At 33.5% G+C, this 16895-nt stretch overlaps 2 protein-coding genes across 5 annotated transcripts in view; both read left to right on the top strand.

Moving 5' to 3' along the window:
- FAM162A (family with sequence similarity 162 member A) overlaps positions 1 to 16895 on the top strand; it is a 569879-nt gene that overhangs the window by 26913 nt on the left and 526071 nt on the right. The gene's annotated exons all lie outside the window — the stretch shown is intronic.
- EAF2 (ELL associated factor 2) overlaps positions 1 to 16895 on the top strand; it is a 59884-nt gene that overhangs the window by 32662 nt on the left and 10327 nt on the right. For 3 of the 4 annotated variants that reach the window (XM_050781861.1, XM_050781860.1, XM_050781862.1), the window contains exon 5: positions 4775 to 5026. In XM_050781861.1, the coding sequence (XP_050637818.1) occupies positions 4775 to 5026 (252 nt within the window). Of the gene's footprint in view, positions 1 to 4774; positions 5027 to 5226; positions 7514 to 16895 lie in introns of those variants that run through there. The other variant, XM_050781863.1, reaches the window with a different exon arrangement.

The raw sequence follows: 16895 nt of genomic DNA, 5'->3' as shown, positions 1-16895 counted from the left end.
GTGATGACTGAAACAAACGTAGTAATACCTTCTGATACCCAAAATAATGATATTTCAAAGTGGACCTACATGGATATGAGGTTTACTTAGAATGGGAATGCATTGACAAATCAGGTATGTATATTGAAAAACCCAAACCAACTACTAAGAAAAATATACAAAATGACACCTTTTAAAACTTTGTAAATTAATTGAGATGGCATTCTAAAATGGTTCAAGTAACCCACAGAAAGGCAAGACAAGAGAAATGAAATACAGAGGAAGCAAACAGAAAACAAATAACAAATTGGCACACTTAAGCCCTAACATATATCAATAATTACTTTAAATATATATCGTCTAAATAAGCCAATTAAAATGCAGATATTGGCAGACTGTATAAAAAGCGCACTCAACTATATGCTGTTTATAAGAAACTAATGAAATATGTAGCTTGAAAGTAACAGTATAGAAAATATATGCCATTTAAACATTAATGTTAAAAAGCACAAACATGTGGCTATATTAATATCAGATAAAGGTGACTTAAGGGCAAAATAGGCCGGGCGCAGTGGCTCACACCTGTAATCCCAGCACTTTGGAAGGCCGAGGCAGGCAGATCACTTGAGGTCAGGAGTTCGTGACCAGCCTGGCCAACATGGTGAAACCCCATCCCTATTAAAAATACAAAAATTAGCTGGGCGTGGTGGCACACACCTTAATCCCAGCTACTCAGGAAGCCGAGGCAGGAGAATCGCTTGAACCTGGGAGGAGGAGGTTGCCGTGAGCCAAGATTGCACCACTGCACTGCAGCCTGGGTGACAGAGTGAGACTCCGTCTCAAAAAAAAGAGCAAAATAAATTACTACAAAGAAGTACATTAATAATGATTAAAGTATTAATTTACTAGGAAGACATCAATGTGTATACATCTAACAACTGAACTGAACTGAGAAAAACATGAAGCAAAAACTGATAGAACTGAAAAGAGAAATCTGTAAATCCACAATTATGCCTGGTTTTTTCAACACTCTGCTCTCAGCAACTAATAGAACTACTAGACAGAAAATCAACACAGATATAGGAAATCTGAGTAACACGATCAACCAACAGGATGTAACTGACAGATACATAACATGCCACACAACAGCAGAATACACATTTTGTTTCAAGTGCCCATGGAATATTTACTAAGATAGACCATATCCTGAGCCATAAAACAAATCTCAATAGATTTATAGAAACTGAAATCATACAGAGTATGTATCTGACCATAATGGATTCAAACTAAAAATCAATAACAGACAACAGGAAGAATCTCTAAACACTTGAAAATTAAACAACACATTTCTAAAGGATCCATGGGTTAAAGAAGAATCATCAAAGGAAATTAAAAATACATGCAACTAAATGTATTAAGTTAACATAGCATGTCAAAATATGTGTAATGCAACTAAAGAAGTTCTGAGAGGGAAATTTATGGCACTAAATGCTTACATTAGAAGTGAGGAAAGTTATCATATTAATTAATTTAAGTCCCTTTTTTAGGAAAGTAGAAAAAGAAAAACAGATTAAACCCAAAGCAAGCAAAAAGAGACAAATAATGAAAATAAGAAGTGATATCAAGGAAACTGAAAACAATAGAGAAAATTAATGAAACAAAAAGGAAGTCATCAGAGAATACTGCTGATAAACTTCTAGTAAGATTGATAAAAATGAAAAGACAGAAGGCACAAATTACTAATATCAGGAATGTAAAGTACAACTTCTATCTATAATCAGGAAAGTAATGAATTTACTACAGATCCAGCAGCCATTAAAAGTATTATAAAGAAATGGTAGGCTGGGTGTGGTGGTTCACGCCAGTAATCCCAACACTTTCGGAGGCCAAAGCAAGAGGATTGCTTGAGCCTAAGAGTTTGAGACCAGCCTAGGCAATATAGTGAGACTCTGTCTCTACAAAAAAAAACTTTTTTAGATTAGTCAGGTGGTCAGGCGTGGTGATGTGCACCTGAGTAGTCCCAGCTACTCGGGAGGCTGAGGTGAGAGGATTGCTTGAGTCCAAGAGGTTGAGCGGCAGTGAGCCATAGTTGTGCCACTGTACTCCAGCCTGGATGACAGAGCAAGACCCTATCTAAAAAGAAAAGAAAAGAAATATTATAGCTTTGTGCTCATAAATTTGACAATTTAGAGGAAATGGACTAGTTCCTCAAAAGCTAAAAACTACCAAAACTCAACTAAGGTGAAGTAAGCAACCTGAATAGTTCTATCAACATTGAATAAATTAAATTAGTAATTAAAAAGCACTCCCAAAAGAAATAGCCAGACCCAGAAGCCTACCAAACATTTAAAGAGAATTAACACCGACATTACACAATCTCTTCTGGAAAAAGGAAAATGAAGGAATATTTCTAAGCTCATTTATGAGGCCAGTATTACCCCCAATACCCAAACCAGATAAAGACAGTACAAGAAAAGGAAAACTATGAACCAATATCTCATATGAACTTAAACTCAAAAATTATCAATGAAATATTAGTAAATTGAATCCAACATTGTAAAACGATAATTATACAACATGAACAAGATAACATTCCTATTCTCACGTTATATTTAGGAGTATGGATGAGGGTGAGAGGGAGGGTGGGGACGATACAAGCAGTAAACAAATAAGTATTCAACTGAATTTCAGAAATAAGTGTCTTGAAGAGAATTAAACTAGGCAATGGGGGTTGCAGAATGGAGAGGAAGGAACCTTTTGAGAAGGTTACACTTAAACTGATTCAAGAAGGAGCCAGCCTTTCAGAGATCTAGAATCTTCTCAAGAGACACCATTAATGAAAGGAAAAGTCTAGCTACAGACTTGGGGGAACCTGGAAGAAATATTCACAAATGCATATGTGTGACAAAGGGCTCATAGCCAGAAGAATTAGCTATAAAGAACTCTTACTAATCAGTAAGCAAAAGACAGACAAACATAAAAATGGACAAAAGATTTGAACAGGCTTATCACAAAAGATGATATTCAAATGGCCAGTAAGCATATAAAAAACACTGCTTCATATTATCACATCAAATAAATGAAAATTAAAACTACAAGAAGTTACCATTGTACACCCATCAGACTCACTATACCAAGTGTGTGTGTGCCCTAGTGAGGGAAGATATGAAGCATCTGTGACTCATACCTTGCTGGTTGGAGTGTAAAACCAGTTTGAAAACTGGGAGTTTTTAATGAAATTAAACCTATGCCTATTGTGACTTAGCAATTTCTCTCTAACTTTCTACCTAAAAGAAGTATGTATATAAGTTCAAAAAGACTTGTAGAGGAATTTTCATAACAATTATATTCATAATATCCAAAACTGAAAACAATGCAAATATTCATAAATGGAAAATGGGTAACCAACTTGTGGTATATTTATATCATATCATATCATATCATATCACATCATATCATATCATAGCAGTAGAGAAGAATAGTCTACAGATTAATTCAGTAACATGAATAAATATAAAAACATTATGTTAAAAGAAGGCAGACCAAAAAGTACATGCTGAGTGAATCTATTTGTATGAAGTTCAAGAATAGACAAAAATCTTTGGTAATAGAAGTCAAAATGGTGATTAGTGACTGGAAAAGAGCATAGGAGAATATTCATGGGGATGCAAATATTCTATATCTTGATCTCAGTGGTAGATATACAGGTTTTATATATGCTAAAATGTATCTAGCTGTACATTTTACTTTATGGAAATTATGTATTAAACAAACAAACAAAAGATCTGAGTAAAGAATATACCAGGCAGAGGAAACAGCTAGTACAAAGAACATAGCCTGGAAATGGGTTTAATGTGGTCAAATAATAGAAAGCCAGTGTGTCTATAATAGGGAGAATGAGGGAGTGGGCTAAAAATTACCAGTTAACTTAATGTAGCAGTGTACTAAGATGATAACAAATGGCAATGTGTTAACTGAGCATATTATTGACTTAGAATTTTTTGGTTTAAAAAATTTTGTTCAACTATTTGACATTTGTATCATATAGGAAAATATTGACTTGAAAGTCAGTAGACTTGCCTCTACCCATATATAACTGACAACTTTTGACCTTTCTGGATCTTCATTCCCTCATTTATAAAATTATGAAGTTGTTCTAAATGGTGGCTGAAGACCTTCCCAACTATGATTTTTTTGTGTGTCTAGAACTTGAAAAACACTAAACAAAAGAAGACATCATTATTATTCTTTTTATCTATAGAAATATGTATAGCCAAAGTTATAATGGGAACTGGCTTTTCAAAAATACTTAGAATATTTTAAATCCCTATTAAGGGAGCAGGGGGGAAACCTATAGATGCTTCATCAAAATGTTGTCTAGGAAAACCAGGAAAAGAATGAAGTTCATCTGTTACATTATCACATTACATTATATGTATTTAAAGGAATAAAAAATAATCAGAAGACAGTTTCTGCCAAAATAGATTTTAATTTTCATAGTTTTTCACAGTATTTACTTCATATTTGAGTCACCTGTATATTTAAGTACAATGGTTTAAATAAATGTGGAGTTTAGATTTAGACCTTGTCTATCCCTTTTAGTTTCTGTAATCCAATCATTGAAGTATGGCTTGGTGGTAGAATAGTTTTGTGTTTTAATAAAATGCTTTAAGTACTATAAATATATGTTTGATTTTAGTTTCAACAGTTTCTTAAAAACTAATACATTCAATTTTTATTATATTTATTTAGCATTTTTTATTTAACCTATCTATTCATTTCTTCTTATTTTCAGAACTGAAGGCAGAAGCTAGTCTAATGGACCAGATGAGTAGTTGTGATAGTTCATCAGATTCCAAAAGTTCATCATCTTCAAGTAGTGAGGATAGTTCTAGTGACTCAGAAGATGAAGACTGCAAATCCTCTGCTTCTGATACAGGGAATTGTGTCTCGGGACATCCTACCATGGCACAATACAGGATTCCTGATATAGATGCCAGTCATAATAGATTTCAAAACAACAGTGACCTTCTGATGAATACTTTAAGTAAGTATACATAAACACAGGCAACTGGAAAAGTAAGAATTTATAGTGGACCCGTATTGATTGTCACCTAAAATTTGGATAAAGAAAAAGATTCCTATTTTTTGCATTTGATACTATTAACAATTACATTTTTATTGAATTATGGTTTTATTTTGAATCTGTAACATAATGCCTTCTTGGTTTTTCTCCCATCTCTCTAGATAATCTTTCCTTTCATTCCTTTTCAAGTTTATATGATCTTCTGCTCAGTCATTAAAGTTGGAGTTTTGCGAGGCTTACTTTTGGGTTCTTTTTTTCTTTTCATTCTACAATTTTTCCCTAGATAATCTCCTCCATGTTTCTGTTGCAGTCAGTACTTATGTGTAGATAACTTGCAAATTTATATCTCTGATTCAAACCTCTAGGCTTTAGACACGTGTTTAACATCATCCCCCATCATCTCATCGCCTTCAATTTACTTTGTCCAAAACCAACTCATAATCAATCTTTGGCTCACTGTGTTACCTCTTAGTGAAGGTAGCATACATCTAATTATGCAAATCATAAGTATAATTATTTTCAATGACTGAATTTCTTCCTCTTTACAGTGTAGCCACTCGTTCATCAAGTCCTGTTTGTTTTGCCTCTTCTATATTTCTCAAAGTCATCTGCTTCTCTGCATCTCCGCCACTATCACAGTAGTTCAACCTATTATTTCTTGCCTTATCTACTACAATGACCTAACTGGTTCACGCCTTTATCTAGTCAAGCCCATTTTTGATCCATTATGTACATTGTAGCCATATTGATTTTTTTCACAATTCAAATACAATTTGTCATCTCTTCTGCTTTATACTTTTTAGTAGCTTGTAATTTCTTTTAATATAGAAGCAAAACACCTTAACATAATGGTCTTGATTTTTCTTTTCTAACAACACGTGCTTTCTTTTTGCCACTATACTCAAATACTTTCACTCACATCAGGACCCTTATACATGCTGTCCATTCAGCCAGAAACACTTCCTTCTTTTCATGTGATTTTTTCTCCTTTAGATTATAGTTCAAAGTTACTTTCTCTAGGAAGTCTTTTTCACCTTTCTGACAAGGTCCTATCTTTTATAGACTTTTAGAATATCAGATATGTCCTCTTTATATCAATTGTTTGACAGTAGTAAATTTACATTAATTTGTGTGATTTGCTCTCTTTCTCTAGAGTATAATGTTCCATGAGAACAAGGACCTTGTTTGTTTTTGCTTATCATTGAATTCTAGCACTTAGCACATGGTACTTGACACATAATAGATGCTCAGTAAATACTTTTAAATAAAAGCATGCAGGTTGGTATTACCTGGGGAGAATGGAATTTTCTGTATATTTAAAATTAATCCCACTATGTTTATTAATAATGAAAAAAGTAAGCAGCTAGAAAGACTGATTAGCTTTAGCCTAATGATAGAACTAAAGAAGGGAGAAGCCAAGACTGAGAGGCAGATAATTGGTAAAACTATGGGTTAATTAGGGACCAGCAAAGATATTTTGAATTTCCAGTTATTTAGTGTTATTCTTGACTTGGGAAGTAATATTGGAATATTTGATTTTTTGAATGGCCAAGGGAACATGGAGAAAACTCGGCTTGGTGGTACTAAATGAGAATCTGAGTAAAAGCTAGAAAAAATTTTCCAGAAATTAATAAGTTCTATAGTAAATTGAGCACATGTCTAGGAATCAGCATATCTGTATTATATTCCTGACTTCCTTATCACTTATTAGTTATGTAACTAATAACACTACACTTAACTTTCTTGTAGCTTCAATTTCCTCATTGAAAGTGGAGGTCACATTGCCTTGTAGAACTTTGAAGGGGTTCAGGATATTTTATATTTTAGAATTTCTTTTTATATCTAGAATAGTTTTCTGGTAAAACATGGCACAGTTAATTTATGTTTTTAAAACCCCTTCTCTGCCAAACAAATAGGAACAATGGGTAAAGTATTAAAAGGTAAAACCCAGACATGGCCAGAATCAAATAATATAAGATAAACATCTCTAAAGAGAAGAACTGGAATATACACACAAAACAGTGGGCTTAGTGGAGCTGAAGCCATTGGATCTGAGTTCAAAAGAAGGTGATATTGGTAAGGATCTTGGTACTTTCAGGGAAAGGTATAATAACATAATCAGAACTTTTAGGGAAACTTTTAGGGAAATAATCAGAACGTTCAGGGAAAGGTATAATAATATAATCAGAACTTTTAGGGAAAGTTTTAGGGAAATAATCAGAACTTTCAGGGAAAGGTATAATAATATAATCAGAACTTTTAATAGTTTAAAACTTTTAAACTATTAAAACTTTTAAACTATTAAAGTTCTGATTCAGTGAACCTGAGTCATACTTTCTATTTGATGCTAGAGAACGTGTGTTGTTGGGGGTTAGTAGGGGAAGGGAGAGAGGGTTGATAGAGGTGAGGATAAATAATAAAAGAAGTTTGGAAGAAATAACCAGTTAATAAAAGAGATCGGAAGAAATAGACATTTACATATTGACTGAGGCTACTGTGTTTTAGAAGGTGTGGGCATAGGGTCTGTAGAACCTTGATATCCATTGACTCCTTGAAGGGATCTAGTATATTTACAATATACCCAGGGGATAACAACCTCCAAATGTGATTATGAAACCTGTTTCTGGTAATGGATCTCAGAGGACTAGGTAGAGGGAACTACAAAACCCTGTCAGAGTGGTGTGAGGATAGAGAAAAACAGAAATTTTCCACTCAAAATGAGCAATCGTAATTCTAAAACAGAAGAAAAAAGTCTAATGCCAAGAAAGTCAGCCAACAAAATTAATAGTTAGGGCAGGGTTCTTTCCAAATGAAAATCTTTTTACAGAGCAATTAAGACAGACATTTAAATAAGTATGCTAAAAGCATTCAAAGAGATAAATGAAGATACAGCTTTTAAAAGAATTATAAAACAAAGCCAGGAAGAAATGAAACAAATCTAATAGATTATAAAAAAGAATAAATTAGACTAGTCATTGAAATTTTTTTAAAAACCAGTAAATGAGAAAAACTGTAGACTGGACACAGTTGAAGAATAAATTTGTGAAATAGAAGATAATATTGAGGAACTATCCCAAAACGCAATATAAGAGAGACAGAAAAATAAAATGGGAGACCAACTTAGAGATAGAAAAGATTGAGAAGAGTAAACATTACGCAATAGAAAGTCCAAGAAAGAATGGAGGAGATAGTATAAAAACTTAATCCTGAGAATTTTCCAGAATTGAAGAAACCCATGAATTTTTACTTCAGCTAATAAGCAGGATAAATAAAAATAAATCTAGACCTCAAAACATGATCGTGAAACTACAGAACATCAAGGATGAAATAACCTTAAAAGCTACAGAGAAGACAACCTACAAAAGAAGAATAGGCTGACAGCAGACACTCTTAGCTAGATAGGTAAGCCAAAAGATAGTGGGGGAAATATCTTTCAAGTGTTGAAGGACAATAATTCTAGCTAGAATTTTATACCCAAACACAATGTCATTCAAGAGTAAAATAATTTTCAGGCACATGAAAACAGTTTATTGTTTGTAGAATTTAGCAAATGTATTATTAACAGACATATATATGTTTTATATATATATATTTCGGCAGAAAGAAAAGTGAAAACAGAAGGAAAGTGTGGAATATGAGAAACAGTAGTGAGCAAAGAAATAGATGAAATGCCAGGAAATCTGATTAACCTTTGACTATAAAGATAACAAGTCTGTTTTAGATGTTTGTACATTTGGAAGTTTTTTTTTGAAGATTAAAGCTAAAACTCTAGACAATAGTTGTTGAGAGAGTATTCAATCAGTAGTTTAAGTAAGCTAAGATCCATGTCATGTTAGGAAGATAGAAACACTGAATTTGACTTTATTAGATAAATTTGTAGTTAGTTACGTATCCTAAAATGTTAAGGTTACCATTTAATTAATAAATACAATCTATAGTTCCCACATAATCAGTGGAAAAACCAGGGAACATAGAAAACTTTATGTAGTAGAAAGCAGAGAAGAAGAAGTGAAAGAAAGTGATTGATCAACCCAAAACAGAAAATATGAAGTAGAAATAAATCTCAATCTATCAGTAATAACAAAAGCAAAGCATTTTATCCACCTAATAAGAAACAGATTATCAGATTAGATTTTTTAAAAACGCCATATGCTGATTATAACAAATTTTCTAAAAACCATATGGAAAATAAAGAGATAGAAAAAAAGATGCTAGCTAAGTAGTAATTATAACAAAAATCTGGATCATCAATATCAGAAATAATAGACTTTAAGGCAAAATGTACTCCTAGAGGATAAAGGGGCTTGATAAACTACGAGAAAAGGTTCAGTTCACCTGGAAGATAAACAATTCTGAATTCGTATGCATGTGATAACATATCTTCACTATGTGTGTGTGTGTGTGTTTGTGTGTGTGTATATATATAAAACATAACAGAAGTAGTAGAAATTGACAAGTCTATTTTAGTGGGAGATTTTATTAATCTGTAATCAAGCAGAAAAAATTTAGTAAGAGCATGAAATCTGTAAATACATAATAGACATACCTGCTCTAATAGTGAATACATAGAATCCTACAATCCAAAAATGCAAAGCGAGTGGTCATATTTAAGATGCATATGAAACATTTACAGAAATTTACGTCTTACTAGGACAAAGACAATAACAGATTACAAAGAATTCATTTTTTAATGAACATATTATGATTATAATATGATGAAAATATAAATAAATAAAAATTAATTTAAAATAAGTTTAGAAATTTCAAAGCACAGGCCTAATAACTTACATGTTAAAAGGCAACTATAATGAAATTACAAAATATGTGTAATTGAACAATATTTAAAAATTGAATACTGTTATGAAGATAAAAAATCATACATAATAAATATCACAGCAGTTTTGGTACTTCCAAGGAAATGTTTTAAAGGATAATAGTAAATTTAATTAATTAATTAACTTTATTTTAGAGATGGAGTCTCGCTTTGTTGCTCAGGCTGGAGTGTAGTGGCCATTCACAGGTGCAAACATGGTGTACTACAGCCTTGAACTCTCGGGCTCAAGTGATTCTCCTGCCTCAGCTTCCCCAGTACCTAGTACTGCAGGCATATGCCACTGTGTCCAGCTCATTATAGGGAAATTTATAACTTCAAAATTTTATTTTAAAAAAATTGAAGATAAATGAGTGAAAGGTTCACTTTGAGGAACTGGAAGGACAATAACATCTTAAAGCAGAGAAAGAAAATAATATAGATGAATAGAAGTTAATGTAATAGATAATGAGGAAACATTAGAAAATCAACAAAACTAAAACTTTGTTTCTTTGAAAACTAACAAAATAGACCAATAGAATAGACCAATCTTTAACAAGGGCTGAGAAGAAAAATAGAAAAATCACAAATAGGCAATATTAAGGAAGAAAATTAAGTTAAAATTATAACTATATTTTAAAAAATTATTGATATACAATAAACATATTTATGACTTACACGCGATATTTTGAGTATCCAGCATACAATGTGTAGTGATCAAATCTGGGTAATTAGGATATACATTACCTCAAACATTTGTCCTTTTTGGGGGGTTAAGAACATTTCAAATCTTCTTTTCTAGCTATTTTGAAATATACAATAAATTGTTGTTAACTGTAGTTACCCTACTGTGCTATTGAACACTAGAACTTAGTAACTTTATTTAGTTATTTAGTTATTTAACTGTATTTTTGTACCCATTAACCAATCTCTCTTTATCCCTGTCTTCACCTTTCCAAGCCTCTGGTAACCATCATTCTACTCTCCATCTCCATGAGATAGACTTTATTAATTCTCACATGTGAGTGAAACCATATGATATTTTTCTTTCTGTGCCTGGCTTATTTCACTTAACATAATGACCTCCAGTTCCATCCACATTGCTGCCAGTGACAAGATTCCATTCCTTTTTATGTCTGAATAGTATTTTACTATGTATATTAATTATTTATTCATCCATTAATGGATTCTTAGGTTGATTCCATATATTGGCTCTTGTGAATAATGCTGCAATGAACATAGGCATGCAGATATCACTTTGATATACTGAGTTCCTTTCTTTTGGATATATACCTAGCAGTGAGATTGCTGGAGCATATAGTAGATCTATATAGTTTTTTGAGGAACCTCCATACTGTTCTCCATAGTGCCTGTACTAATTTACATTCCCACAAGCATTCCCTTTGTGTCCTTGCCAGCATGTTATTTTTTGTCTTTTCAATAATAGCCATTTTAAGTGGGATGAGATGATGTCTCATTAAGCTTTTGATATGCATTTCCCTAATTATTAGTGATGATGACCATTTTTTCATACACCTGTGGGCATTTTTAAAATTATTGATTTTAAATGTCTTCTTTTGAGAAAAATCTATTCAGATTATTTGCCCATTTTTAAACGGTATTATATGGGGGTTCTTTGGCCATTGAGTTGTTTGAATTTTTATATATTCTGGTTTTTAATCCCTTGTTGGATGGATACTTTGCAAATATCTTCTCCCATTCTGTAGATTGTCTCTTTACTCCATTGATTGTTTCTTTTGCTGTGCAGAAGCTTTTTAGTTTGATGTGATCCCATTTGTCTGCTTTTACTTTTGTTGTCAGTGTTTTCAGGTCTTATATACAAAAAAATCGTGGCCCAGATGAATCTCTTAGAATGTTTCCCCAATGTTTTCTTCTAGTAGTTTCACAGTTTCAGGCCCTAGAATTGAATCTTTAATCTGTTTTGATTTTATTTTTGTTTATAGTGAGAGATGGGGGTCTAGTTCCTTTTTTCTTTTCTTTTCCTTCCTTCTTTCTTTCTTTCTTTCTTTTTTTTTTTTTAAGGATATCCAGTTTTCCCAGCACCATTTATTGAAGAAACTGTTCTTTTCTCCATGGAATGTTCTTGGTGCCTTTGTGAAAAGTCAGTTGACTATAAATATGTGGATTTATTTATGGGTTCTCTGTTCTGTTCCATTGGTCTATGTGTCTATTTTTATGCCAATACCATGCTGTTTTCTTAGGTAACGTGGTACCTCCAGCTTTGTTCTTTTTGTTCAGGGTTGCTTTGGCTATCTGGCATCATCTGTGGTTCCATATGAAGCTTATTTATTTATTTATTTTTTATATCTGTGAAGAATGTCTTTGGTATTTTGATAGGTATTGCATTGGATCTGTAGATTGCTTTTGGTAGTATCGTTATTTTCACATTATAATTCTTTCAGTCTATGAACATGGCATGTCTTTCCATTTTTTGTGACCACTTCCATTTCTTTCATCAGTGTTGTATAGTCTTCCTTGTGAAGCTCTTTCACCTTCTTGGTTAAATTTATTCCTAGGTTTTTGTTTTGTTTTGTTTTTTTTGTTTTTTAATTAAAGACAGGGTCTTGCTCTGTTGCCCAGGCTGAAATGTAATGGCATGATTGTAGCCCACTGCAGCCTTGAACTCCTGGGCTCAAGCAATCTTCCCTCCTCAGGCCCCCAAGTTGCTGGGACTATATATATTCTGATTTTTAATCCCTTGTTGGACAGATACTTTTTTTTTTTTTTTTTTTTGGTAGAGACTGGGTCTCACTGTGTTGTGCAAGCTAGTCTTGAACTCCTGGCCCCAGGCAGTCTCCTGCCTTGGCCTCCTAAAGCGCTGAGAATATAGGCATGAGCCACTGTCCTGGACCTTAGTGTTTTGGGGTGTGTGTGTGTGTGTGTGTGTGTGTGTGTGTGTGTGTGTAGCTATTATAAATGGGATTGCTTTCTTGATTTCTTTTTCTGCTAGTTTCTTGTTGGTTTATATAAATGCTACTAATTTTTGTATGTTGATTTTTGTATCTTGCAACTTTACTTAAATTTTTTATCAATCCTGAGTGTTTTTGCGGAGCTTTTAGGGTTTTCTCTTTATAAGATTTTGTCATCTGCACACAGGGACAGTTTGACTTCTTCCTTTGCAATTTGGATGCCCTTTATTTTTCTCTCTTGTTTCTTTGTTCCGGCTAGGACTTCCAGTACTGTGTTTAATAAGAGTGGTGAGAGTGAGCGTCCTTATATTGTTCCAGCTCCTTGAAGAAAAGCTTTCGGCTTTTCCCCATTTAGTATAATGTTAACTGTGGGTTTTTCTAATACGGCCTTTATTGTGTTGAGGTACACTCCTTCTAGATCTAGTTTGTTGAGGGTCTTTTATCATAAAGGTATGTTGAATTTTATCAAATCTTTTTTCCACATCTATTGAGATAATCATATGGTTTTTGTCCTTCATTCTGTTGGTGTGATGTTTCACATTTATTGATTTGGGTATGTTGAACCATTCTTACATCTCTGGGATAAATCCCACTTATCATGGTGAATGATCCTTTTAATGTGCTGTTGGATTTGGTTTGCTACTATTTTTTGAGGATTTTTGCATGTGTTTTCATCAGAGATACTGACCTATAGTTGTGTCCTTGTCTGGTTTCAGTATCAGGGTAATGCTGGCCTCATAGAATGAATTTGGAAGAATTCTCTCCTCTTCAGTTTTCTGGAAGAATTTGAGAAGAATTGGTATTTATTCTTTAAATGTTTGGTAGAATTCAGTATAGAAGCCATCAGGTCCTGACCTTTTTTTTTGACAGGAGACTTTTTATTACTGATTCAGTCTTATTACTTGTACTTGATCTGTTCAGGTTTTCTTTTTTTTTTTCTTGGTTCAATCTTTGTAGGTGATATATGTCCAGGAATTTATCAGTTATCATTAGGTTTTCCAATTTGTTATTTTTAAAAATTATTGTTTATTTTATTTTATTTTTTATTTTTTGGAGACAGAGTCTTACTCTGTTGCCCAGGCTGGAATCCAGTGGTATGATCTTGGCTCACTGCAAACTCTGCCTCCCGGGTTCAAGCAATTCTTCTGCCTCAGCCTCCCAAGTAGCTGGGACTACAGGTGCATGCCACCACACCCAGCTAATTTTTTTGTATTTTAGTAGAGATGGGGTTTCATCGTGTTGCCCAGGCTGGTCTCAAACTCCTGAGCTCAGGCAATCCACCCGCCTCAGCCTCCCAAAGTGCTAGGATTGCAGGTGTGAGCCAATGCACCCAACCTTAATTATAATTTTTTTAAACATTTATTCCAGTAAATTTGGCATAGGAATGGATGGTTTTGTAGAAAAAGTATAATTTACCAAGTCACAACAAAATAAGGATCATCACAGAAATGTAAGAAATGTTAAACATATGAAATGGGATCAATCTAATTCACCACATTAACAGATTATAGAAGTAAACCCATATGACCATTTCAACAAATGAATAACTTGACAAAATTCGATATTTATTAATTTGAAAATACGTACTTGAGGCTGGGCATGGTAGTTCACACTCGTAATCCCAGTACTTTGGGAGGACGAGGCAGGCGGGTCACTTGAGGCCAGGAGTTCGAGACCAGCCTGGCCAACATGGTGAAACCCTGTCTCTACTAAAAATGTAAAAATTAGCCAGGCATGCTGGTGCACACCAATAATCCCAGCTACTCAGGAGGCTGAGGCATGAGAATTGCTCAAATCCAGGAGGTGGAGGTTACAGTGAGCTGAGATCATGTCACTGCATTCCAGCCTGAGTGACAGAGTGAAACTCTGTCTCCAAAAAATTAAAAAAAAAAATTAAATTAAAATAAATTAAAACATTTACCAAAGGATGAATATAATAGGATTTTCTTAGCTTTACAAAAGTTAATTACCAAAAAACAGAACTCCTATAAACATCACACTAATAGAGACTTTAGAAGCATTCCTGTTAAATTCAGGAACAAGACAAAGGGGACAAATGTTATTTCTGTTGAGCACTCGATTGAATTTGCTAGCAAATGCAATAAAACAAGTAAAAGAAATATGATATAAGAATTGAAAACAAGAAATAAAATACTCTTAATTTGTAGGAATGTAAATTATCTACATAGGAAATCCAAAAGAATCAACAAACAATAGAACTAATAAAATAATTTGGAAAGATTACTAGATGCAAAAGATATATGCAAAAGTAAAGTCTATAGTGTTTTTGTCTATCGGTAATAACCACTTGGGAGGTTTTTTTTTTTTTAAAGTAAAAATAGTGAAATTTCTTTTCCTGATGTATCTAAACTAGGAGTTTCCTAATGAAATAAACCATCTCTGACCATTACTGCAGTCATCCCATTGCTCAGCTTTATGAGAGACCCAACACCCCCTTTTGTAACAGATTTTTTAAAATTCTCCTTTACTATTTTGAAATAAATTTCATCGCTTAATATAATCTGTGTGCATACTTCTTTGAAAAGCATTAATTTAATTTAATATAAAGGCAAATAAAAACAAATTTATAGTAATATGTATTCCAACTTTGTAAATGTTAAAGAATAGCTGTATCAGAAGATAAAATGAAGTAACCATGTTTTTGCAGTTACTTTTAATGCATAAGTTTGGATTTAAGAAAAACAAAACAACATTCAACTCATATTGTCAACAATTTTTCTTTTTATTTAACCTGTAGAAATAAGGACTAGAAAAGTATAGGCATATATATTAAAAAATTGCGTCTACAGCTGCCCATACAGACAAGTGTTGTTGTGCTGTAATGCTGCTCTAAATACAATGAGCAGCATTGATGACACTAATGTGTTGCCCCAAACTATTTTTAAAAGAAAATTTTTGAAAAGTTCTTAAAAAATACAAAACAAAATCATCTTCAGTTTGCATGATAGCTGCATACTTGTAAGTTTCAATTAAATATGTGCAAAGCAATACCTGGAATTTATGGAAATGTATTTCAGCTTTAGTTTTACGTTTATAAACATATCTTCCAAGTACATATTCCATCAGACTTTCAAAAGTTTCACAGAATATAGAAGAGTTCTTTATTGTGCAAGACTGGTTCGTCCATTGCAAGACATTTAGCATTCCTAAACTCCCCTCCCACTAAATGCTATTAGCAATCTACAGCCATCAGGACAAGTAACCCCTCATGTAAATTTCTGTACCATCCCCTGGGGGGCAGTACTACTCTCAGTGCTAACTATTAGTTTAAATGTCTGAATATATTTTTATGGGTAAACTCTCTTTTTCTGAGTCATAATTACAGCTATGATTGAAAACACATTTTCTTTACTAAGCAACTCATAATCAAAGGCTAATCTTATATCTTCAAAACTTGACTGAATATTTTATAACCTTGACAGTATAAAGTCTATAAAGGCAAAATAGAACTCTGAGTGCGTTTGGGTTTGTGTCACTTGAAAAACTTGTATTACAGGCATCATATGAAGTTGAACATTCTTATGTCATACAATAGTTGTGTAAGTGGAAACTGAATCTTTGAAAATGGGCCGGGTGAGGTGGCTCATACCTGTAATCCCAGCACTTTGGGAGGCCGAAGCAGGTGATTCACCTGCGGTCAGGAGTTCGAGGAGTGTCGCCAGGCTGGAGTGCAGTGGCGCGATCTTGGCTTACTGCAACCTCCACCTCCCAGATTCAAGTGATTCTCCTGCCTCAGCCTCCTGAGTAGCTAGGACTACAGGCATGCGCCACCATGCCCAGCTAATTTTGTATTTTTAGTAGAGATGGGGTTTCACCATGTTGGCCAGGATGATCTCGATCTCTTGACCTCATGATCCGCCTGCCTTGGCCTCCCAAAGTGCTGGAATTACAGGCGTGAGCCACCGTGCACCCGGTCTAGCAGATTTCTTTATCAAATGATGTTATCAGTTCTGGAGTTCATGCAAAAGACTGAGACATCTTATAACTTATACGTGGCCTAAAAACTATTCTTCTTAAATTAGGTATTGATTTCAAAACATGCCAGCTTTTTTGATTATGGATTAGTTAA

Source organism: Macaca thibetana, chromosome 2, assembly GCF_024542745.1.
Source record: "Macaca thibetana thibetana isolate TM-01 chromosome 2, ASM2454274v1, whole genome shotgun sequence".
Lineage (NCBI taxonomy): Eukaryota > Metazoa > Chordata > Mammalia > Primates > Cercopithecidae > Macaca > Macaca thibetana.
This window is presented reverse-complemented; position numbering and strand designations above follow the sequence as displayed.